The sequence below is a fragment of the Tasmannia lanceolata genome, unplaced genomic scaffold (genome assembly GCF_043159265.1).
Source record: "Tasmannia lanceolata isolate RefF3 unplaced genomic scaffold, GAP_Taslan_0.1 ptg000008l, whole genome shotgun sequence".
Taxonomy (NCBI): Eukaryota; Viridiplantae; Streptophyta; class Magnoliopsida; order Canellales; family Winteraceae; genus Tasmannia; species Tasmannia lanceolata.
Window position 1 is genome coordinate 27,844,369 of NW_027518685.1, and position 24,778 is coordinate 27,869,146.

The 24,778-nt window shown below is 39.3% G+C and overlaps 1 protein-coding gene across 1 annotated transcript; it reads left to right on the forward strand.

Annotated features, from left to right (window-relative positions):
• The first annotated feature begins 6,053 nt into the window (after positions 1–6,053).
• LOC143885043 (non-specific lipid transfer protein GPI-anchored 9-like) lies at positions 6,054–14,620 on the forward strand. Its single transcript, XM_077388996.1, has 3 exons — positions 6,054–6,438; positions 6,591–6,620; positions 14,281–14,620. The coding sequence occupies exons 1-3, from the start codon at positions 6,108–6,110 to the stop codon at positions 14,382–14,384; spliced, it is 465 nt and encodes a 154-aa protein (XP_077245111.1). The 5' UTR covers positions 6,054–6,107; the 3' UTR covers positions 14,385–14,620.
• Positions 14,621–24,778: the final 10,158 nt, after the last annotated feature.

Consider the following 24,778-nt stretch of genomic DNA (forward strand, 5'->3'; position numbering starts at 1 on the left):
TTGGTGTTTCCAAAACGGCACATACGTTTACTGTTCCAAAATATATAGTGAAGAGAAGGAACAGCTTGACTCCTCGCGTGGGCTTTGATTAGAGTACATGTGATCTTAAGCTTCTTTATCTTCCCTTGAGTTTTGTGCGCCTGAAACACTAGCCCCCCCTCTATCTCTCTACATGGTAAGATCTGATTAAGAAAGTTTCTATGGTTTTTTTTCTTCTCTATATCGACTTTTAAAGACTGGGCTAGAAAAGGTGCTATTAAAAACTATGTCAATTTTTTGCCGGGGATCATTTGAGTAAGAAAGTTTCTGTTTTTTTTTTTCTCTATATGGACTATTAGGAACTGGAGGAGAAATAGGACTAATTATTTGCAGATAAAAAATATATTCAGTTTGTCGACCATTAAGGGATTTTATTGATACTGGATGTTATGCAATTCAGAAGTTGATCTCAGGCTTTCCACATCTCCTTGATGGGATTTACAACAAGGGAAAAAAGGGTTTGGAAAAATTATGTAACTACGAAGAAGATGTGGGTTTTGAATTGTTTATATTTTAAAGCTTTCTTAGCCAATTTAGGGTTTCATTGAGAGATTGTTGTTGAAAATATATTGAATAAAGGTTTTTTCCTTCTTCTGATCTTATTTGGAATCACTTTTCATTTCGGAACCTGGATTTTTTAGTTCAATTTTTCTCAAAATCTTTGTTTTAGTAAGATTTTTTGGGCTTTTACCCTGCCGGCAATCTTGATATTTTAAAGAATGAAATACTCTTCCATATTCTCATATGAAGGCAAAGCAATTGTTTGGCTATTTACTGATTTTTTTCACTACTTTTGTTTGATATGGGCTGTTGGCAGATGTGGCGGGACCTTAATCAGAAGGCCAAAGATGGAGGTTTGCATTCTACTAGGTGATTGATGAAACGGCATGCTGAAAATTCCCTCTGTGCCTTCTTGTTTGTGTTGTTTACTATGGCCAATGCTATGTTGATGGGTTTATTTTTCATTTTAATTTTTGTTCTCTAAAATGTTCCACATGCTATGTTGTTGGGTTTTCTTCTTGCTCTCCATTTCATGTGTAACAAGTTAACGTCTTTCGCTCAGATTTTTTATTACTGCGTGTTTTTTTACTTCAATTCTAATTTTCTGTAGTTGTTCCCAAAAGCTACTCTTCCGTTTAGCATCAACAATTGTCCTGGTTCTTTCAACATCTGAACCTGTGAAATCTCTATTCTTCTTGCAGCACATGTGGAACATTTCGCTAGACATTTTAGAGATCTTCGACACCACAAGAAAATGCTGCATGCCCCCCCCCCCCCCCCCCCCCCCTTCTCTCTTTTTCTGTTTCAAGATCTTAATTTTTCAATCGCCCCGGGCATCGATTATAACAATTAAATTAAAATCCCACTTATTTTGCCATTAAAATCACCATTAATATGAATCCCCCCTCTTCTTTTTGGTCTCCCAATTATGTCTTCTTTTTATATTCTTTAACCAAATAATGTAAATTAAAAGATCAGGTAGCGTTAATTTTTCTTCGATATCCTTTCTCTATCCCTGTCTAGAGGCATATATTTGAGCTTATTATGTGTTCGGATTAAGAAATAGTCTACCATATGAAGCATTTCAGTTCGTGCAGGTACTTCAATAAAAAGTAATCATATATCTTTTCCCAATTTCTCACCTTTAGTTGACGAAACGTTTCGTTTCAATTTACCATGTGTTAGGCCAAAAATCGGTAACAGATACGGCAGTGACGTAAGAACTGAGCTGGAGGACCCGAGGAGCCGAAGTGAAGGAGCTGAGTTCTGCGGAACCTAAGTGAAGGAACTGAATCCTGCACAAGAGCAAACGAGATGAGAAGACCAACCCGGAGTCGTTACTCCGGACAGGCCCTTCGACACTCAAGTCAGTATGAGCAGGAGTGCAGAGCTAGTTTTTAAGAGTGGCGGTTGGGAAGTTATTACCCTTTGGTCTGAGCCCTGAAAGGCCATTTATAGAGGGAAACCTAGGATGGTTGGATTACCTACCCCAGGACAGGTGTCGGCCTCTTACGGGTTTAAGTTTACCTACTCTTAGGTAATTACAAGACTACCCCTGGGCCGACGCTGGATTTGTGGTGGGCCATCCTGGGGCCACATGTCGACAGCTAATTGACTGCTGTTTTTCATACCCCATCACCATGAACATAGGAAATTATATGGTGTAAGCCATTCTAGCTGCACCATAGGATGATCCAAACCTTCCAATTGATGGGCCACAATGTACATAGGTTGTGACCAAAAAATTATTTCCAAATGATGATCATAGCCCTTCGATCTGTAGTAGAAATATATATTTATTTAGAAAAATACGTGAGTATAAGGACTTACACCATATAAAATCTCAACATGAACATCTACATCCTGTTTTATAAGTCGTGTTTTATGTTGATTTCCTTTGATCAATTGAATATACCCAGAAGATCATAATTTTGCTCTCTGTCTCTGTATTGAATTTTTATATTTGAAGGGTCTTTTGAAAAATAAGACTGGCACTATCAGTCTGTTTGAATGCATTAAAGGTTTTTATCAGAAAACATTTTCTATGGAAAATGAATTCTTGCAAACCTACTTAGAGTAAAAATTTTCATGGAATATTATAACCCTCTATAATTCCTCTTCTTCAATTTTATTTTAGGCTAAACTTTCACCTAATCTACAGACTACAGGGCTAAACTTTCAAATATCAAAGGTTGATGTACAGAGGTGAATCGCCCACTCGCTCAAACCGACCGTTGATGCCAAAAATACTCATTTTTTTGTACTTTTTTTGTTAGTCACAAGGAACAGGGAACAACGAGCAGCATCTAACTCAGAGGACAGTAAACTGAAGGGCGCCCTTACAAAAATTAGCTGCAAGGGCATCCCCATTGGATCCACATCCTCAACATACATTTCTAATAGCACTTAAAAATATAAAAGTAAAGAAATAAAAATAATTAAGGCACTTTGGTAACGTGGATCAAATGTAGGAGCCCCTTGCACCTGGTTTTTGCAGGGCCACCCTTCAGTTTAGCATTCCTTTCTAGCTCATACCATGCAAAATAAAAGATTTTACACAAAGTAATGTCTTTTTCAAAGAGTACAGTGGAGCTCACATCATAGGATGATCCAAACCGTTCATTTGTGGGGCCATGACGTAAATAGGTTTTTGAGCAAAACCAGAATCTAAGCTTGAATTCCAATTACACTTTTGATTCAATTCAATATGATCCAAAATGCTCATTTGTTGGACCATGACGTAAATAAGTAGTTTAAATAACACACGATTTAAGTAGTATACTCAACTCAACTCATCTAAGCCTTTGTCCCAAACTAGTTGGGGTCGGCAAATGAATAATCCTTTAGAAAAAATTACATGAAGAAGGTGAAAGAATCTACCAGGTTCAAATTGACTAACTCTAATCTTGATACTAGTTGGGTTCGTCTGTATGGATAATTTTCTCTTATTTTCTCCTATCCAAGGTCATGTTCTCTGTTATGTTCGTAGCTCTCAAGTCTTTCCTCATTGTTTCTACCCAAGTTGTTTTCGGTCTGCCCTTACCTCTCTTTACTCCATCAACTTGGCACGAATCACTTCTTCTCATTGGAGCATCCAAAGGCCTACGTTGGATATGCCCAAACCATCTTAAGCGGTGCTCTCTCAACCATTCGCATCTCTGCTATACTCTTCTTACGCACGCGCATGCTGCTTCTTGGTGGCCCAACATTCTGAGCCCTACAGAATGGCTGGCCTCACAACTAGATTATAAAACTTTTCCTTCAAGTTGGTAGGTATTTTACGGTCGCACAAAACTCCTGAAACATGCTTCCACTTCAGCGAACCTAATCTTATTCTATGGTTAACATCCTCTTAAATCTCTACTTCCTTACGTAGGATTAAGCCAAGGTAGCAAAATACATTCCTCTTAGGTACCTCCTATCCAGTCATATTTACTACATCCTTACCCCGTCTCGTTACAGTATTAAAGTTGCACTCCATATACTCTGTCTTAGTCCTGTTCAGTAACGATTTAAATAGTATATATCTCCTAAATCATCTCTAGAGGATGAATCTGAATAGTCCAAGAGGACTAAGATAGTTATATGAGGGTGATTTTTGGCTCACAACATATTTACACCATGGCCAAACAAATGAACGGTATGGATCATCCTATGAAGTGGGCCTATTGGACTTTTGGAAGAAAAGATGGAGTATACGTCAGTAACGTCACCACTCACCACACATTATATAAAATCTCGCAAGATAATTCTTAGCAGGTGTGCGGCACATTCTCATTCGTATCATCATGGGGGCCACACAGTCCAAAGACAATTAATTTGAATAGAGACTTCCCATGTGAACCGAAACCTTTGTAGCTTTGAATGCATCACGGGGCCACACAGTCCAAAGACAATTAATTTGAATAGAGACTTCCCATGTGAACGGAAACCTTTGAAGCTTTGAATCCATCTCCAACACGACAAAGACTTGAGGGTACTTTCTGGAGAGTCTTGCGTCTTGACGTAGCCTTAGTGGCCTTCTATTCAAACATCTATTAATTTGGGATTTTCAATCTTCTACTGGAATAACCAATGTAACTTACTACTTTCAAAGATAAAACTACGGCCATACAATGACCCTTCGTTTCTCTATCTCAAATCTCAATCTCAATCACAAGTGGGTTAAAGTTTAAAAGAAAAAGAGCTTAAATAGAAAAGAAATGCAATGTTACTTTCCTATGTAAAAGATATTTATTAGGCACTAATTGTATGTGATCAGATCCGCTCATCCGAACACCAAACATAAATGCCTTTAGAGTGCCTCCATCTGAAGATTCTTAGGGTTCTGCCAGATAAAGATAGTCCGTTGATTTTTTTATTCCTTTATCTTACAGGGAAACTTATATGATGAATGGGCCCTTGATATTTGATCCAACAGCATCACACTTTTTAAGGAGAAATTCTATGATAAATGGGTGTATAATCACGTAAAGGTGGTACCGTAGAAGTAGCACCCTTGATATTTGATCCAACAGTAGCATTCTCAAATAGCTGAGTTGTTGTTGGATCAAATATCAAGTATGAATTGACGAGTACATGATTATACCCACACGTACTCTTCAGATAATTTCTCCTTTTTAAGATGTTATCAAATATCAAGGGAGGTACTTCTGTCGCACCACAAAGAAGAGTTTGTATAAGCATTCATCATATAATTTATCTAGGAATGATAGACTGTAGGGCGCCATGGCAGAAAACCAGTTACAAGGGCGCTCCTATTTCTCTATACTACGATGGGATTTGCTAGCGTCCATTGCAGAAGGCATTTCGCAGATGGTCCGTCGCATGTGAGAGCAGCCATAAAGGCTCACTTTTCAGCAGATTTTGTCTTCATTCATGAGGTGGTTGCCCTCACATGCAATAGACCATCCGCGAAATGCCTTTCGACATGGACGCTAGAGTAGCTAAGAGTACCTTTGGTGGGCACTCCTGGCTAAGTAAGTAAGTTGCTAAACCTTTTTACCTTGAAAACTTGCTTGGTCATCGAGCGGTGCATTGCTAGTGTATATGCTAGCACGGATTCCATTCTAGTGAACGGGTAACCGGAGCCCTTAGGAATAGTAGTCCTTTTGGCATAGTCCTATTGTAACTTGTTTGACAATTACTGCTTGCCTCTACTTCAATTTCAACCCCATTTCCATATTTTCAAATGCTGTATTAATAAACACACTTTCTTGAGATAGACCTATAGGAGCGCCCTTGTAACTGGTTTTTGCAAGGGGGCCCTTCAGTCTATCATTCCTCACATGGGATGGTAAGACAATATGGACCATTTGGACCACCTCATGGTACTCCAAGAGATCAACGGTCATGATTTCACATTCACTCCATATGGGACCCAAAAATTGCCTCTCGACTGGTAATAAGATGACGACTCCTCATGGCAGTGGTCAAAAGACAACAATACGAAAGGACTTGGGTAATTTCCGCTACGGACAAAATTTTCACCCCTACAAAGCTACGAAAGTCATGACTCATAAGCGGGCTAGAAAGATAAGAGAGAGAGTGAAAGAGAGAGAGAGAGGATGGGTTCTTCAAGGTTCAGTAATTCTACCGTCCTGCTTCTATTACTAGTCTTGGTAGCATTTATTTTGGCCGGAAAAAATGGAGTCTCCGGTCAGCAAACCCAAGCGTGCGCTTCAAAGCTTGTACCTTGTGCGGACTTCGTTAATTCGACAAACCCCCCTGTTTCTTGCTGTGGTCCTCTCACAGATGCAGTTAGAAACGATCTTCCCTGCCTCTGTAACCTCTTAAAAAACCCTGCAATCTTCGCATCTTTCCGAATCAACATCACCCAAGCCCTAGAATTGCCTAAGTACTGTGGTCTCACTTCTGGTATCGAGGCCTGTAACAGAGGTAGCTTTCTTTTTCTAATGATGGCATTTGTTTGAAAATTTAACCCTTACTTGAGGGTATTTTGGGTATCACCTTATTTTGATATTTTCTGATTTCTTGACTTGCTTTTCCTTTATATTTCTGACTCTTTGGTTTTTGTTTCCTTTTTACAGCTCCACCTCCCGCCACCGGTGCACCTCCAGGTACGAATCCGTTTCTCCTCCTCACATACATGTGTGCTTTGTATTTTACTTTGTTTGCCGTAGAAAATTGATTGGAAGCTATATTTTTATGCCACTATCTGGGATTTTGAGTCCAAATCTGATTATTGGGCTCCAAATTGCGTTTAATTGGGTCTGAGTGTTACGGTAATTAGTGGTCCTTACTGGGGCTGCTTAGGTATAGGACTCTAGGTGGAACCAAGCTCCTATGCGGCAGGTTTAATGGGCCTAGCCTAACACGTTCCATCATCTATAGGTAGGGTGTCAGTTTGGGCTCGAAAGCTCGCTCGAGCTCGGCGGGCTCCTTAACGAGCCGAGCCGAGCCGAGCTACCTTTAAGTGGGCTGTCCATGGGAGAATTAGGGGTCGAAATATCATTCCCTTTTAACAAAACCCTTCGAAATAGGGCATTAAAAGGGGTCTCTCATTTTTTTAAGGGTTTTGTGCAGAGCTGCTGAGAGAGAGAGTGAGAGTGGAGACTCCGGCCTTCTTCTCCGGTAGTCCCGCCAGAGATCCGACCATCTCCTCTTTTCCCCATCATCATCTCCACCTAAAGCCCTGCCACTTCACCTCCACATTCTCCCATCAAACCCCTTTTTTCTACTTTTCTCTACTTGCAGCCACTCCATTTTTCCGGCAAGCCTTACCGGAATCCTGCGAAATCACCATTCTCAGTCATCTTCAAATCTCCATAGACATCATCAAGTACCCCTTTCAAGCCCTCCCTTACTCCCCACATCACCATCAGTAGATCCAAACCCATTTATGTTAATCCCAAAATCCAGTCACCAAACCCATCTCCATTGATTCCGGCAATCTTGCCGGAATCCGACCAACCCCATTACGACCATACGCCTCCACCGGTCATCTTCATCCACCACCACTACCAACTTCTTCTTCGTTTCAGATCTAGGTGAGAGGCACCATTAGTGTTTCTTAAAAAGGGTCTATGGATTTGGAGATTGACGAGCTCGCTAAGGCTCGGGAGCCTGGCCGAGCCGAGCCGTCGGCTCGGCTCGTTTACACCCCTATCTATGGGGCTTTTGACGTATTATTTGGTACCTGATATTTGGTATCACATGTTCAAGTCACAGAACATATGACTTGTGGAGAGTACTATGAGTGAAAGCTGCCAGAGTGAAGCTACCACCGAGTGGACCATGGAAGGGGCGAATTGTGGAAAAGACTACATGGAGAAAAAGGCGGGAGTGAAAGTTGGCACATAGTAGGCTGCCAAGGACGGTGGATGGAGAAGCATGGTGGAATGTTACGATCTAGAGTGGGGGTTCTTGTTAGGTATAGGACTAGGAGGGACCAAGCTTGGTATGAGATAGGTTTAAAGGGCTTAGCCTAATTCATTCCATCAACTCTAGAGCTTTTTGGTGTATTGGTTAGGTACCTAACACCAATAGTCAGTTTTGGACTTGTTGCGGCCAAAATCTAGATGAATGCTAAGATGACTCCAAAGAAGAAGAAGCACTGCCTACTTACACGAACAAACGATCAGAAGACCACATGGAGTTTGTTCTCCGAGAAGGCCTCCGATGCTTAAGTCAGTGACCAGCAATAGATACGTAAGATAAAAGAGTATTAGTTGCCGAACCCGTACCTTTGAGTCTTAGAGTGGTATATATAGATGGAGAACCTTGAGGAAGGAAGGAAAACTGCCCGTGGATGACTCTTTCCTGCTTGGTTGGATTCTTTTCCCGGATTAGGTAACTTCATAGAATTTCCCTCTTTGAGCAGGGTTAATTTCCTGGAATATAGGACTCCATACATATCCTTTAGCTATTGGGTTCCTGAAATATCACGTTTCTTAAATTGATGGTGACGATTGGCTTTGGCACTGCGCTTTAGGGTTTATAGGGCTTCAGCATGAAATTTACCCTATTACCCTAGACATGTGTCAGCCCCTGATTGGGCCGTTATTTTAACCCTCATATGATGCTCCCTCAGATCTTGGTTGCCTTGGAGTATTGCTCCTCTACACAGCGGGTAGATCTTGAGACATCGGGACTCGATGCGGAGTCTGAGCTGCTATCGGAAACTTTTTGGTGATGAGGATGTCAGTTTGGTGAGAATGAGTGCTCCTCCCATCGCATCGCCCTCTTTCTGTTGAGAAGTCGTTCCCTTCTTCCTGAACTTCTAGAGTTGGTTAGCTAAGGCTGCAACCATAGTTAGGAAAACATTATCCGGCAAAAACACGGGATGGCAAAAATTCGAGTTTAATACAATACTGGTTCAAAAAAAAAAAAAAACATAGTTAAAAAATGGTAACACAAGAAAATGAGTTTAGAATTATGTTATTTACAAAATATGGTGGGGGTGAAATTGGAAAGTTGGCCAAAAAACTTGTTTAAACCGTTTAAATGAAGTTTTATTTGTTGTAAAAGTTTTAAATGGAGCTTTAAACCGCAGACCAATAAAATGTGTTTTTTACGTCGTTTAAAACGGAGTTTTGCTAACTATGGCTGCAGCTTGCTGGGTTAAGAAGTTGAATTGTTCCACTGTCGGGACGACCGCCTGCTGCCTTGATTCTTGTTCACGGCCGGGGTTCATTAATCGGCAAAGGATGAAAAGTACGAGAGGCCGCTCGGCAGTCGAGTGACCTGATTCCGGGAGGAGGTGGAATCTCCTACTTGGAGTTCGTACGATTGCTTCTTCTGGTTGCCATACTCAGATCTTTCAATGTATTTCGTATTGATCTCACGGACGATGCCAATATGTTGCGGCCAAAATTTGGATGAATACCGAGATGGCTCCGCAAACAATCAGAAGACCACCCGGAGTTTGTTCTCCCGGAAGGCCTTCCGATGCTTAAGTCAGCGAGCAACAACAGATACGTAAGAGGAACGAGTATTAGTTGCAGAACCCGTACCTTTGTGCTTTTGAAGGGTTTATATAGGATGAGAGTCGTGGAGTGAAGAGGAAGGAAAGTTGTCTCGTGAGGGCTCTTCCCTGATAGGTCAAGGTTCCTTCCTAGATTAGGAAAGATTCCTAGGAATTTGGGTTTCCCTTTTAGATTTAGTAGGCTTCCTAGAATACAGGATTCTAAGATTATCTTTGGCGGCTGTTCTCTAGAGCCGCAACTTTGGATCTTATGGTTTCTAGGGTTTCCATGTGGATTGTGAAATTATCGAGGTGGAATCTCCTGGTTGGAGTTCGTGCGATTGCTTCTTGTAGTTGCCATACCCAGATCTTTCAAGGCTTTTCGTATCGATCTCACGGACTGCGCCAATTTGTTGCTGCCAAGCCAAAATCTGGATGAATGCTGAGATGGCTTTGAAGAAGAAGACGTGCTGTCTGCGCACGCAAGCAAACAGTCAGAAGATTATCTGGAGTTTGTTCTCTAAGAAGCCCACTCTATTGTCACTTGAGTTCGTGGTTCAACTCTCAAAAAAATGAGTCAGCTTGCAAAAAAGACGGGCCGACTTGTAGAAACATCGGATCAACTTGCAAAAACCTCAAGTCAACATGTAAAAAAGTCGGGTTGGCTTGCAAAAAAGTTGGGTCGACTTTCAAAAACATCGGGTCGACTTGCAAAAGGATCGGATTGTCTTACAAAAACATCGAGTGCACTTGCAAAATAGTCGGGATGACCTGCAAAAAAGTTGGGTCGACTTGAAAAAACATCGGATCGACTTGAAAAAACATTGGATCGACTTACAAAAACATCTTGCCAACTTGCATCGGATCAGCTTGCAAAAAGATCAAAGACACCGGGTCGGCTTTCAAGAAGGTCTAATCGGCTTTCAAAAAGGTCTAGTCGACTTGTAAAAAGATCGGGTTGAGTTACATAATGATCGGGACTACCTGTACTGATTCTTCTTTTTTCCTTCTTCCTCATCTTTTCCATTTTTTCGACACTTTCCATTTTTTTTTACATTGTCTATTTTTCGTCTTCGTTTTCCTTCTTCCTCTTCCACTTTTTCATCCTTTTTTTTTTAATTTTTTCTTCCGGGGTGTAGTGACAGTCTATGGTGCAATAAAAAAGGTGGAGCTAAAAAATAAATAAATAATAGAAAAAGGAGAAGAGGGTAAAATGGTCTTTTGGACAGTACAATGTCACTCAAGTGATAATAGAGTTGAAGCTACTGTCTATCCCCAAATTCAGACTCAAAATATAATTAATTCGTCTTTTGCCCTAAAATCCACGGTCCTGGTTTGCAAATTTTCTTGAAAATAGGGAAAATGTTCGATTTTAGGAAAAATGTCATGGAAAGTGCATTAATCATATGTTGACAAATTCATTTTATATGGAAATTTTTCCTAATAAAGTTTTCAATGCATCTATATTAGAGTGGAATGTTTTGGCAATTTCACAACAACTATGTCTCCTCTTTTTTAAGAGAAATGTGCCACCTATATGAATTAAATAAAAGAGACATGTGTCAGCCCCTGATTGGGCCGTTATTTTAACCCTCATATGATGCTCCCTCAGATGCCTTGGAGTATTGCTCCTCTACACAGCGGGTAGATCTTGAGACATCGGGACTCGATGCGGAGTCTGAGCTGCTATCGGAAACTTTTTGGTGATGAGGATGTCAGTTTGGTGAGAATGAGTGCTCCTCCCATCGCATCGCCCTCTTTCTGTTGAGAAGTCGTTCCCTTCTTCCTGAACTTCTTGAGTTGGTTAGCTAAGGCTGCAACCATAGTTAGGAAAACGTTATCCGGCAAAAACACGGGATGGCAAAAATTCGAGTTTAATACAATACTGGTTCAAAAAAAAAAAAACATAGTTAAAAAACGGTAACACAAGAAAATGAGTTTAGAATTATGTTATTTACAAAATATGGTGGGGGTGAAATTGGAAAGTTGGCCAAAAAACTTGTTTAAACCGTTTAAACGAAGTTTTATTTGTTGTAAAAGTTTTAAATGGAGCTTTAAACGGCAGACCAATAAAATGTGTTTTTTACGTCGTTTAAAACGGAGTTTTGCTAACTATGGCTGCAGCTTGCTGGGTTAAGAAGTTGAATTGTTCCACTGTCGGGACGACCGCCTGCTGCCTTGATTCTTGTTCACGGCCGGGGTTCATTAATCGGCAGAGGATGAAAAGTACGAGAGGCCGCTCGGCAGTCGAGTGACCTGATTCCGGGAGGAGGTGGAATCTCATACTTGGAGTTCGTGCGATTGCTTCTTCTGGTTGCCATACTCAGATCTTTCAATGTATTTCGTATTGATCTCACGGACGATGCCAATATGTTGCGGCCAAAATTTGGATGAATACCGAGATGGCTCCGCAAACAATCAGAAGACCACCCGGAGTTTGTTCTCTCGGAAGGCCTTCCGATGCTTAAGTCAGCGAGCAACAACAGATACGTAAGAGGAACGAGTATTAGTTGCAGAACCCGTACCTTTGTGCTTTTGAAGGGTTTATATAGGATGAGAGTCGTGGAGTGAAGAGGAAGGAAAGTTGTCTCGTGAGGGCTCTTCCCTGATAGGTCAAGGTTCCTTCCTAGATTAGCAAAGATTCCTAGGAATTTGGGTTTCCCTTTTAGATTTAGTAGGCTTCCTAGAATACAGGATTCTAAGATTATCTTTGGCGGCTGTTCTCTGGAGCCGCAACTTTGGATCTTATGGTTTCTAGGGTTTCCACGTGGATTGTGAAATTATCGAGGTGGAATCTCTTGGTTGGAGTTCGTGCGATTGCTTCTTCTAGTTGCCATACCCAGATCTTTCAAGGCTTTTCGTATCGATCTCACGGACTGCGCCAATTTGTTGCTGCCAAGCCAAAATCTGGATGAATGCTGAGATGGCTTCAAAGAAGAAGACGTGCTGTCTGCGCACACAAGCAAACAGTTAGAAGATTATCTGGAGTTTGTTCTCTAAGAAGCCCACTCTATTGTCACTTGAGTTCGTGGTTCAACTCTCAAAAAAATGAGTCAGCTTGCAAAAAAGACGGGTCGACTTGTAGAAACATCGGATCAACTTGCAAAAACCTCAAGTCAACATGTAAAAAAGTCGGGTTGGCTTGCAAAAAAAGTTGGGTCGACTTTCAAAAACATCGGGTCGACTTGCAAAAGGATCGGGTTGTCTTACAAAAACATCGAGTGCACTTGCAAAATAGTCGGGATGACCTGGAAAAAAGTTGGGTCGACTTGAAAAAACATCGGATCGACTTGAAAAAACATTGGATCGACTTACAAAAACATCTTGCCAACTTGCATTGGATTAGCTTGCAAAAAGATCAAAAACACCGGGTCGGCTTTCAAGAAGGTCTAATCGGCTTTCAAAAAGGTCTAGTCGACTTGTAAAAAGATCGGGTTGAGTTACATAATGATCGGGACTACCTGTACTGATTCTTCTTTTTTCCTTCTTCCTCATCTTTTCCATTTTTTCGACACTTTCCATTTTTTTTACATTGTCTATTCTTCGTCTTCTTTTTCCTTCTTCCTCTTCCACTTTTTCATCCTTTTTTTTTTTAATTTATTCTTCCGGGGTGTAGTGACAGTCTATGGTGCAATAAAAAAGGTGGAGCTAAAAAAAAAAAATAATAGAAAAAGGAGAAGAGGGTAAAATAGTCTTTTGGACAGTACAATGTCACTCAAGTGATAATAGAGTTGAAGCTACTGTCTATCCCTAAATTCAGACTCAAAATATAATTAATTCGTCATTTGCCCTAAAATCCAGGGTACTGGTTTGCAAATTTTCTTGAAAATAGGGAAAATGTTCGATTTTAGGAAAAATGTCATGGAAAGTGCATTAATCATATGTTGACAAATTCATTTTATATGGAAATTTTTCCTATTAAAGTTTTCAATGCATCTATATTAGAGTGGAATGTTTTGGCAATTTCACAACAACTATGTCTCCTCTTTTTTAAGAGAAATGTGCCACCTATATGAATTAAATAAATGAGACAAATTCAGCTACGTACAATATTATTCTGGTCCTGCGGGGTATGGCTTGCGTAAATTTAACTTTGATGGATCTAGTATTGGTAATCCCGGTCCTGCGGGTATTGGTGGGCTCTTAAGGGATGATTTGGGTGTAGTGATTTGGTCTTTTGCCGGACCGATTGGGACTGCTGATTCGAATGAGGCGGAAGTAAGGGCTGCTCATCAAGGTATTAAGCTGCTTGAAGGGGAAAATCTTAATAATATTGTTGTGGAAGGAGATTCCAAAAATGTCATCCGATGGGTGTCCGGCTCTCATAAATTCCTGTGGAGGTTTGCGGATTTTTTTAATGAAATCCTTGATATTATCGGAGACTCATGTGAGGTTCAATCATGTTAGGAGATCGGCAAATGGAGAGGCGGATTCACAAGCCAGAGGGGGGTTGATTTGGAGTCCTCGGAAAAATTTGATTTTCTTCCCCCTTGAGGGTGTATTGCCTTCTTTGTACATACTATCCGCCTCGGTCTTTTTTAATGAATTCTACCATTCAAAAAAACAAAAACAAATTCAGCTACGTGAAATGACTTTTTTTCCAAAATCACTTACACAATTATTGAAAATAATATTTTATGGAAAATTTTCCAGGGTCTGTTAGGTTTGCAAATATTTTCGATTTTGGGAAAAACTCTGTAGAAAATAAGTTTTATCGTCTTGAAAATTTTTTTTCATGCTTCCAAACAACCCCTTAGAATTTTTTTTAATAACAATCGTAACCATTAATAGATCAACGAATGATCAATTTACAGGTACACCCGGAAGAGATGGGAGCAGTGCTGGCAAGATGGAGTGGGTTGGTATGTCTACCATCACGGGCTTTCTTATATTATTATGGGCTTCTATTATGGCCTAGAGGAGGGCTCATTTTGTCTTCAAACCCAATCGTTATAGAGATTTCCTGGCCTCCATAGGCATAGTTGGGAGAAGAAATTATTTCAATTCTGAGGTTGGATGCCAAAAATCTCACTACTTGAGGATTATGTTTGCTTATGTCTCTGATTTCCTTTTATTTCATTGATTTGGATATATGGTGATGACCTTGGTTTTTGTCTTTTGTTTTGTTGATAATTAGTAGTGTTACTTGCACAATGATTAGTCTAACTTAGCTTACTCCTTTGAATAATTTTCATTAGAGACTAACTTTGATAACGATCACTGTTAGCAAAACCAACAATGACGAATTCAGGTACTTTGTAAATGGAATTTGAAAATCGAGCAAACATGAATATAGTGCTCACTATGTTCAATGCTTTCAAAAATTTGTTTCTATGACTAAGTTTTATGGGGTGCGATACTTCAAATTGGGCAATGCTCAGAATGGAAATTTTGGTTCTAGAAGGGTCATTTATGAGAAATCAAGACCGTTGATCTTTGGCGAAACTTTGACAAGGCTTTATGGATCAATGGCTCTGGGTAATCCAATCAAGGTATTCTCAACAGACAGACTTAATCAACAGATTGATTGTATGCATCCAATTGTGCATACATAAGTCTGTTGTTCAGCATTTGGCCAAACTCTACCCTCTTCTACCTTTGCTATGATTTTTGTTGCAATGATGAAAACGGCCTCTATGTTTCGTCTTATTCCCTCATCCCATGAACAGAAAGAGAGAAATCTTGACCCCGAACAAAAAGGAAAAAAAGATGGGTGAAGAGAGAGAGAGAGAGAGACAGAGGCTGAGATGCTTATTGGTGTTGAAAATTATAGGGTTTCAGATTATACTGATAAAATGCTGAAAATGAAGTAAGGGCCCGTTTGGATGCCGAGAAGATTTTGATTTGGATTTCTCACATTTGCAGCCCTTTTTGCATTGTAATTTGGATCGGATCAAATTCTTGGATTTCTAATTAAACAGCTGACAGTGAAAAAAATCAGATTTCTAAATATGCTGTGGAAATAAGAAATTGAAAATCCACATATGTGGCAGTTTCCTTCGCCCTCTTTGCTCCTCAAACTCTCCCCTCCACTAGGAAGTACCCCCTTCCCTCTCTGTCTCCCTCTACATGAGCTGCCGGATCTATTCATTTTGTATTCAAAACTCAATTCCAAATCCAAATACAAAATGGGAGGTATCCAAACGGGCCCTAATAGATTGTAGAATATTGAACGGTAAACAATATAAGGAATCAAGTGGTGAAGAAATAAACTATTAGTTGAGTCGAGTCTCAAACCTAAATCCTTTGCCCTTAAGGCAAATATCTTCCTCACATAGGCCGAATCGATGATGCAGATGGGCTATCTGATGTATCCCTCCATGATACTCAACTCCATGATGCAACAACTCCGCTCCAAGGGTGTGCACTCATGCAACCTGGATGCCTTGTGAATACTCTTTATGTTGCATTGATCAAAGAGAATGGGAAGTGTTTTTGACAACAAGGAAACATTACACACTCGAATATGTTTGCATATTCGTTACCATATATTTAAAGGAATCGGAAATTTGCCCTCCGTCAAAAAATGTAATAAACAGCATTTTATTGGTAAGATTTACCTTCTTAACACTTTTTAAAACCGCTAAATATGCATTTTACCGCTGTAAATGACAAACCACGGTAAACACGAGCTTAAGAATAGTAAAAAAAACCATCATAAGCTCAAGTTTAAGAACAGTAATAGTAGATGCAAGCCACTTTTTTTCAGATGTAAGGATAATTTTTTTTTACTATGAAAGAGAAAAGAATTACAATAAAATCAACGACCGAATTCCCTTGGTTTCATATAGAAAATTTTGAAACCCAATAGAAGTTACTTGCTTAAAAGAAAGAGTATAACAAGAAGACAGTTCTTACCTAACTGCAGTTTGTAAGTTATAATGGATTTGAGGAAAGGATAGTTGGAAGTTCTCCAGAGTAATGTCTCGTCCGTTAATGAATTCTTAGCAGACATTCTTAGGGAGCCCATGTTGTTTCACCCACTTGCAAATCACTATTATCACTGGTCATGTAATCTTGAGGCTGATTCAAAATCAAAAGGCCACATGTCCGATCTCCTACCTTCTTGATGATCCAACGGTCTTGATTGGATTAGGAGACTAGAAGCAGACATCAAGTCAGGTTTCTAATGGGCCGGACTCAATCACGGATTTCCCCAAAAAAAATGAATAGCTCGAATCCGCATACAAGATAAATTTTGGATCCAATTAGCCTGATCCAGCTCCTTCACACCGCGGATCCATAGTTCAACCCACATATGAGTATTTTAGATCAGCAAAAGTTGGGCCCCACTGCAAATTGTTAGTCTAATTCAGCATTGTGCAATGGCTGAATAGGTATGATAATCTCCAAGGCTATGATAACATGGCAGGTCCCATTCTCCTCAGGATTTTGTAATTCAGATATCTTATCATTGAACAAAGAAAAATGAATTAATGTTAAATGGCTCTTTGTGGGAGAAGCAGTTGAACCCTCAACATCACTGCGGGTCCTAGAGTGCACAAAAGACAGTATCATTCATACTTCCTTTGCAGAAAATGGTTTCGTGATGGAAACCAAAACCATTAAAACTCTGATTAATTTTTCTTTTTGGGAAGAAAAAGATCAAACCATGATGTTACAATAATAAAGATATGAAGACACTACTGGTTTCGTTCAACGGTTCACTTTCCTGGCGTTGGAAGAACTAATCACGACTTTGTCCAAACTCATTTTTTATGACTACTTTTGCTCATTTTCTAGGACAAATGTCAATATAAGACGGAGCTGTGATCTCTTCTTCATCACGAAACTTCACTTTCTTTGATAGATCAACATCAACATCAACATTGAAGCGTAGGCCATGTTTGGCAACCACGAAGAATAACTGTGGAGCCAAGCGTGTGAGAGGATTAGAGGAGGGAGAGGGAGAGAGTTGGTGGGAGCAAAGAGCATCATCATTTTCTTTTAAGTAGAGAGCCTCTGTTTGGATGCCACATGAAAAGTGCACTTATTGGATTACTTGGTATGTTACTTTATTTGCCAAAGTAACACCCATATCCTTAGGGGCCGTTTGGATATGTGGATTTTAGAATCTTGGATTTACTCAAAATCCTGGTTGGGAGACAAGAGAAGGAGACCGTCCGTTTCTCTTTTCTTTAGAATCTTGAATTTTAAGTAATAAATCCAGGTTTTAGAAATCCCTCCCATCCTGAGATTTCTAAAACCTGGAAATGTGGGATGATTAGAAAACGACAGTTGGTCTCCTTCTTCTCTTTTCTCCCATCTACAATTTTGAGGAAATCCATGATTCTAAAATCTGCGTATCCAAACAGCCCCACTTTGGAAGAAAGTGTTAATAATTGCATGTCTCGTGATATGGCGTCACTTCTTTTTCCATATGAAATATCTCAAAAAAGACGAGATTTCACCTCTCCTCTCTCTAACTTTTTATCCCTCTAACCCTCCCTCTCCTGGCAAACTTGCATCCAAATAGAATAAAGCTCATGATTTTCCCAAGATTTATATGACACCCAAAATCCTGCCCCCTTCCATAGACATTACTTCCCTAAAGAATGCTTAAGCATCCAAATAGAGCCTAAAAATTATAGATTGTTTTGCCTCTGTTGTGACCAAGCGAGTCACTTGAAATCAGCCATTCACAAAAAAAGTGAATGGTGTTATGGGGTCATTTCGTCCAACTCTGTTTGTATAGCCTATGTCTCGTGACTAGTCGTGTCGTATGTAAATATTGTAGCTGTAGTGGGAAATCCCAATGTCACAAATGATCCCGTCTCATTGTGTCTCCAAAAGTATTTCATCACAACACTTTTGATGGTCACTCCTGGTTAGCTAAACGTGTGAGTTGCCCCACCCCTTTAACTTGGAAGCTTGTTGGCCATTGAGTGGTGCTTGCTAGCACATACCCTAGCAAAGATTCTATTTAATCAATGGGTGACAGGGTCCCCTTTGGAGTTTTAGCCTTTTGGCACAGTCCTATTGTAATTTCTTTGTGATTCAACAGTAAAGATTACTGCCTGTATCTTTGTGCCCCATTGCTTCTTGTGTGCTTTATTGTTGTGCTTGCCTCGTAGGTTTTAGCTTGTACTCAGGCCACCGATATAGGACAATGTTGGAAGGAGATATGTTTGAGCAGGGATTGTGAGGAGTTTGTAGCTCCAGAAGCCCCTAAGCCCTAGGTGCCTGAAATTAAACTTTGATGGGTCGAGTTTGGGTAACCCAGGTCTGGTAGGAATTGGAGGGCTTCTTTATGATGAAAATGGCTGTACAAAATGAGCTTTTGAGGGTTCGATTAGCACAAAAGATTCAAATGAGGCAAAAGTCAGAGCAGTCCTTCAAGGGATCAGATTGACAGCAACATAGACTTGGACAATCTAATAATGGAAGGGGACTCCCTTAATGTGATCAGATGGCTTGAAAAGAAATCTCATTTATCATGAAGATTTTTAGAGTTCTTCGATGAGATCTTTGATCGACTTGAGGGCCATTCAATCCATTTCCACCATGTCAGGAGATCAACTAACGGAGAGGCAGGTCGGCTAGCTGGGACGAGAATATCTCATCCGGCACTACAATTATTTGATTTTCTCCCTCGCTGAGATTTTTATAATTTCTTGCTTTTCTCCCTCGCTTGTTCTCTTTGTTGCCCCTACTTTCTCAATTGGTTGCTTCTGAATGAAAACAATCTCATCATTTAAAAAAAAAACATATAAAACCAAATTTTTCCCTCCCATTCTTTTTGCCATACTACGGTTTGCTAACTATGCTTCCTGATTCTGTATATATAAGGTCCGACACATGTGGGGATCACTTTATAATATGGTCATTTATTTTGGGCCGCACAGTAGGGTGTATGAAGCTGTACCATTTGTGAATCCTATAATAGATGGTTCGATGCGGGTGCCTAGCTATCAAGAGGCCGAGGTGGAGAAAAAGAAAACGGGGAAAGATTTACAAAAGTGTGTTTTGGTTTTTTCACATACATAGATTCTAACTGGTTAATATTATCAAAATTAACCTTGTTTAGACATTTTTTTTTGAAAAAAAAACTCCAAAATTAACGTTGTACCTTTTGTTTTTCTTTAGACAAATATTTCGACTACCTTTTGTATTCAGTTGGTAAAAACTCCAAGATTTATTATACAAAAAGGTAGAGGAACGCTAAACTGAGGGGCGGCGTTCTTGCAAAAATGGGGTGAAAGGGCACCCCCAATCATTTTTGCAAGAACGCCACCCCTCAGTTTAGCATACCTTATAAAGGTATGTATTTTTAATTTTCCGCATGAATAATATTTGTGCATAACACTTGCCATTTTCTTGTCTAATTATTCAACATATCTTGAAGAGGAAGCAGATGGAGATGGTAACGACAACGGGGAATGCAAGACATCGCGTTGCCACCTTCATACTCAAATGTCAAGCAAAATGACAACCAAGCATGTCCGACGGAGCCGAATTCAGCGGATGGTTGTTGGCTCGATTGCAGCCTTGTATAAATTTTTTTTGTTTATTTATTATTTTTCTCATGACATTGAGATTATTGAGCTACTAAGTTATTTTTGTGGTAGATTCTTAGCCGCGTAAATGTACTAGTTTTTTGTTAAATATAATTTTCTTGGCTAATAACTTCTGATAGCTACATTAAAAAGTAAGATAGCAATCTGTCATTAGAGGGAAAGCTTATAAAATATAGAAAGAAAGGAGGAATTGAGTTACAACAAGAGAGAAGAAGAAGAATAATGCCCCACATTGAAGGAACTGAGTGGGGTTGGGTGGTGAATGAAATTTTCATGATCACACAACTGCTACAGAGGAGGAGCTTTGAGAGGACGATGACATTCGCCCAACACCTCAAATGCAACCAGATTCGCAGATTGGAAGTTTGGAACTACCAGGTTGTCTGAAAAATAGGTCAACTAGCATTCCTCTAATTACAAGAAGCACCAATGATGTGGTCTAAGTTGCACCAAAATCAGCCATTTATAAGGGCGAATGGCTGAGATTAAAAGAAAACATCAGCCCTAGAAAATCATTTTAATCATTATAAAACGTTTGCTGCAAAGAGTTTTTAAAGGTATCCAAAAGAGACCCTTTGGTAAATGGCTTCTAAAACTTAAAATAATCTTATTTGCAAGTAAGGACCAATTTTGGTGCCATCCAAAGAGGGCTGTATTTTCTTCCCTTACACACAAACTGGCATTATTTGCCCATGCTATGCATGGACTGTATTCTCTTCTCTTCTTCACAAACTAGCATTCTTGGCCCATGCTATACATGGTTGTAAATAATGGGCTGCACTCTATCAAAACATGAGGTGGCACATAGTGGGGCCCACCCTAATGCATGGACTTGGGTAGAGATAATGGGCCCCACCATATACATGGCTTTGGGTGCCGGGAACTACCATATCAAAATATAAGGTGTAAAATAGTGGGCCTCACTTTGGTAGAGATAGTGGGCCCACTCATGGGTGTTAAAATGGTGGACCTACCACATGCATGGTTTTGGGTAGAGATGGTGGGGCCTACTTATCAAAACATGAGATGTAAAATGGTGGTGCCCACCCAGGCTATGTATGGGTGTGAAATGATGGCCTGACCTTATCAAAAATGTGTTGTAAACTGATGGTCCACAACATATCATGCATGAAGTGTAAACCTCTTGCGAAATCTGACTTCCTAGGGAAAAGATTTTCAAAAAAAATAAATCTCAGAAAGAAAACAAAATACAATGGAAAGAAAAAGGGATAATTACATTTACACCCCCTCAAGTATAGCCAAATTACACTTCAGTCCCCATGGTATCGACTTCACCAAAGACACCCCCTCAACATTTTCACCAAAGAAACCCTTGAATGACGAATATATCTATCTATAATATATACTAAGTTTTATCTGTCTTCATTAGTATATATTATATATAAATAGATATATTCGTCATTCAAGGGTTTCAATGGGTTAGGTTTTGATCGATCTAGGGTTTGCTAATCCTAGGCAGCATTGTCGAATCATGTAAGTCCTTTGTTTTATCGTGGGTCTGTGTTGAGTTTTCTACTTTCTTTAGTATCAATTAGAAACAGTAGTTTGGTGGATTGGAGGAAGAAACTTCTCTTCTCTATGATTGGATCACTGAATTTTTGAAGCTTGGAGCTAAATTTCTAGGCTCATTTATAAAAGACAATCAGTTCTACAATCAGCCGCTTTGGAAAACCTCTCCTCATGGTTACTATTTATTTAGAGGCAAATCCATGTTCTTCACATAAGCTCTATCAAGGTTCTCTTTGGAAGAGCGAAAAACGGAAAAAAAAGTTGGAGACGACTCAACAAAAGTTGTGGTTGAATCGGTAAAAGTTGGGGTCGACTTGGTAGAAGATGGGATCGATCTCTTTTAAAGAATCAACAACAGCTTTTACAAAGTCGATCCCAACTTATCTCAGTCGACACCGCGCGACTTTTACCGAGTTGACTCCAACTTCTATATTTTTCTTTCTTATTCTTCTTTTTTTTCCTTCCTCCTCTTCTTTTCCATTTTTCCTGGCGCCTTTCATTTTTTATGAACCGATTCTTCTTTTTTCCTTTTTCCATCACTTTCTATTTCTTCCAGCTTCGATTCTTTCTTTTCCTTCTTCTTCCTCCTATGTTTTTCTTGCTATTCTTTTACTTCTTTCTTTTCGTCTTCTTCCTCTTTCGAGTTGCAGACATGGCTGACATTAGAGATGAAAAAGACGGCATTTTGGTCTTTTTCATCATATGATACCACGTGAAATCAAACACTGCTATTTACCCATCATTTGAGAAATAAACACAATTTTTTCATAAATTGCCCTGCAATTTAAATTGCACCGTTCCGTTTTTAAACCCAAAATTTATCTAGCAGGGCCAACACTTTAAATTTTATAAATATGAAAAAAAAGGGGAGTGATAAATCGACTCCCCATGTGTCTTTCTCTCTCCTCTAGGTTAGACAGAGAAAGAGGAGAGATAGACACATGAGGAGTCGATTTATCACTGCCCAAAAAATTTAATAAGGAGACATACCACATTATCTCCAAAAGCAAAAAAAATACTCAAATTAACTTACAACGAATACTTGGGATGCCCAAAGCATCACATTTGACCGTACCTCTATCTAGTCAAGATGACCTTCCAATATCTAAAAGCTTTATTAATTTTACTTGCACAAGCACAATTGGCTAAAGAGTCTACAACTTGATTAGCTTCTCTGAAAGCACAGAAAATATTTTAAATGGCACCTTTCACTTTATTAAATACTTTTCTAATTAGTTGCTGATAGTTCTTAGGAATAGTAATAACCTTTAGGATAAAACTGCAAGGGTAAGTAAAGAGAGAGTGCCATTGTTAAAATGGTGCCCCAATCTTAACTCAACTTGGGCTTTGCCGCACGTACGTGTTAATGTGTGCGTGTAAGCACATCGCCTTCTTACATGCTCCAACTTTTTGGAGACTGTAAAATTTTGGAAACTAGGTTGGATTTGGAAACCATTGTCCAAATGATTCCATGCTTTTCTCACTCTAGGGAACAACTGTTTATCAAAAATGGCATTTGGCAAGCAGCCCACATTGCCAAATCCGCACTTCACATCCTGGATTTTAACCGAAAATTGTGAAGCGAAACAAAGTCACTTCCGGTCCGAGAATCGGGGCTCAAAGAATGGTTAAAAAAAGAGCTCTAAGACCTAATCTACCAAATTAAAGTTCAAAATATACTTTGGAAAAAAGAGAGGATAAAGGACAAAATCATAGACAAGAAATTAAAATCACGTGATGCTGGAAACAAAACATGTCATTCACGTCGGTAGAGAAATTATATAACATATTCAGTCAATGTGGGCCCAGCCTATTTTTGATCGACGGACCAGATAAATTATCCGGTCCGATGAACCGACGAACCAGAAAATGTGAGCCCATGAAAAAATAAAGAAAAGAAAAGAAAAAACTTGGTGGTATTTTAGAAAGGAGAGTGATTTTGGACTTTTGGCAAGGCTTTGATAAATTGTGAGATTTTTATTGTGTTTCCATCCAAAATGATTTTCTAAACTTTGTTGTTTACTAAACATGGGAAAATCAAGAAAGAAAGAAAATGAGACGACCAGCAAAAGCAGGTACCAGGGTACATCACAACACACGTGAAGGTTAATGTCAAAGTAGAATGATAAATTCGCCTTCTCTCTTCCCCGGCCACCCTGTTTTAGTGTAAAACGTAGGGGTCCAACTTGGGTCGGGTCGGGTCGGGCAGAGCTTTTGCTAGAAACACGGATTGGAATCAAATCGAACTGGACCGATTTTACGGTGAAAGTGTAAACACACTAAAATAAAACCCTTTCTCAATTTCGTTCCCCTCTTTTGTGGGAAGGGCTTTTTCATCCTTTTGTTATAATTTTTGGTTAGGGCTTTTAAGAAAGCCTATAAATACTCTTTTAAGAGGCTTGAGCAGAGATTAATTAACCCAAAACGTTTTTGCAGCCAAAGGGAGAGATCTACATATGGAAGATCCATAAATCGTGAAACAAGATTAGAACTTAAACCCTAATCGCAAAACAAGGTTTGTTTATTAAAAACCTAAATAGGTTAAGGGCCCGTTTGGATACCCCTTGTATTTGGATTTGGAGGTGAATTTGGATTTTCAAATTCAAATTTGGCGTTTGGCAAGCCTTTATGACATCTGGATTTGGATTTGACTGAAATCCACTAGATTTACAAATTCCTCATGTTAGTGTAATTTTTTGGATTTATAAATCCTTTTTGCGAGAGGTTATTTATAAATCTAAATCTGACTCGTAAGGGGTTAAAATGACCAAAATACACCAAAAATGTGTTAAATGACTTAAGTATCTACATGACATTAAAAAATGATCAAAATACATCGTATTAGGTAAAATGACTAGAAAACCCCGAGTCAGGCAAAATGACTGAAATACCCCTATATCAGGTAAAAATGACAAAATACCCCGAGTCGTGCAAAATGACTAAAATACCCTTATGACATAAAAATGATCAAAATACCCCGAGTCGTGCAAAATTACTAAAATACCCATAGATCAAGTAAAACTGGCCCATGGCTCATGAAACGACTAAAATGACTAAAAATACCATCATGGGTTAAAAATGATAAAAATACACCATATTAGGTAAAATGACTAGAAATACCCCTATACCAGGTAAAAATGACAAAATACCCCCGAGTCGTGCAAAATGACTAAAATACTCTTATGATATAAAAATGATCAAAATAACCTCATATAATGTAAAATGACTAAAATACCCCAAGATCATGAAAAATTATCGAAATACC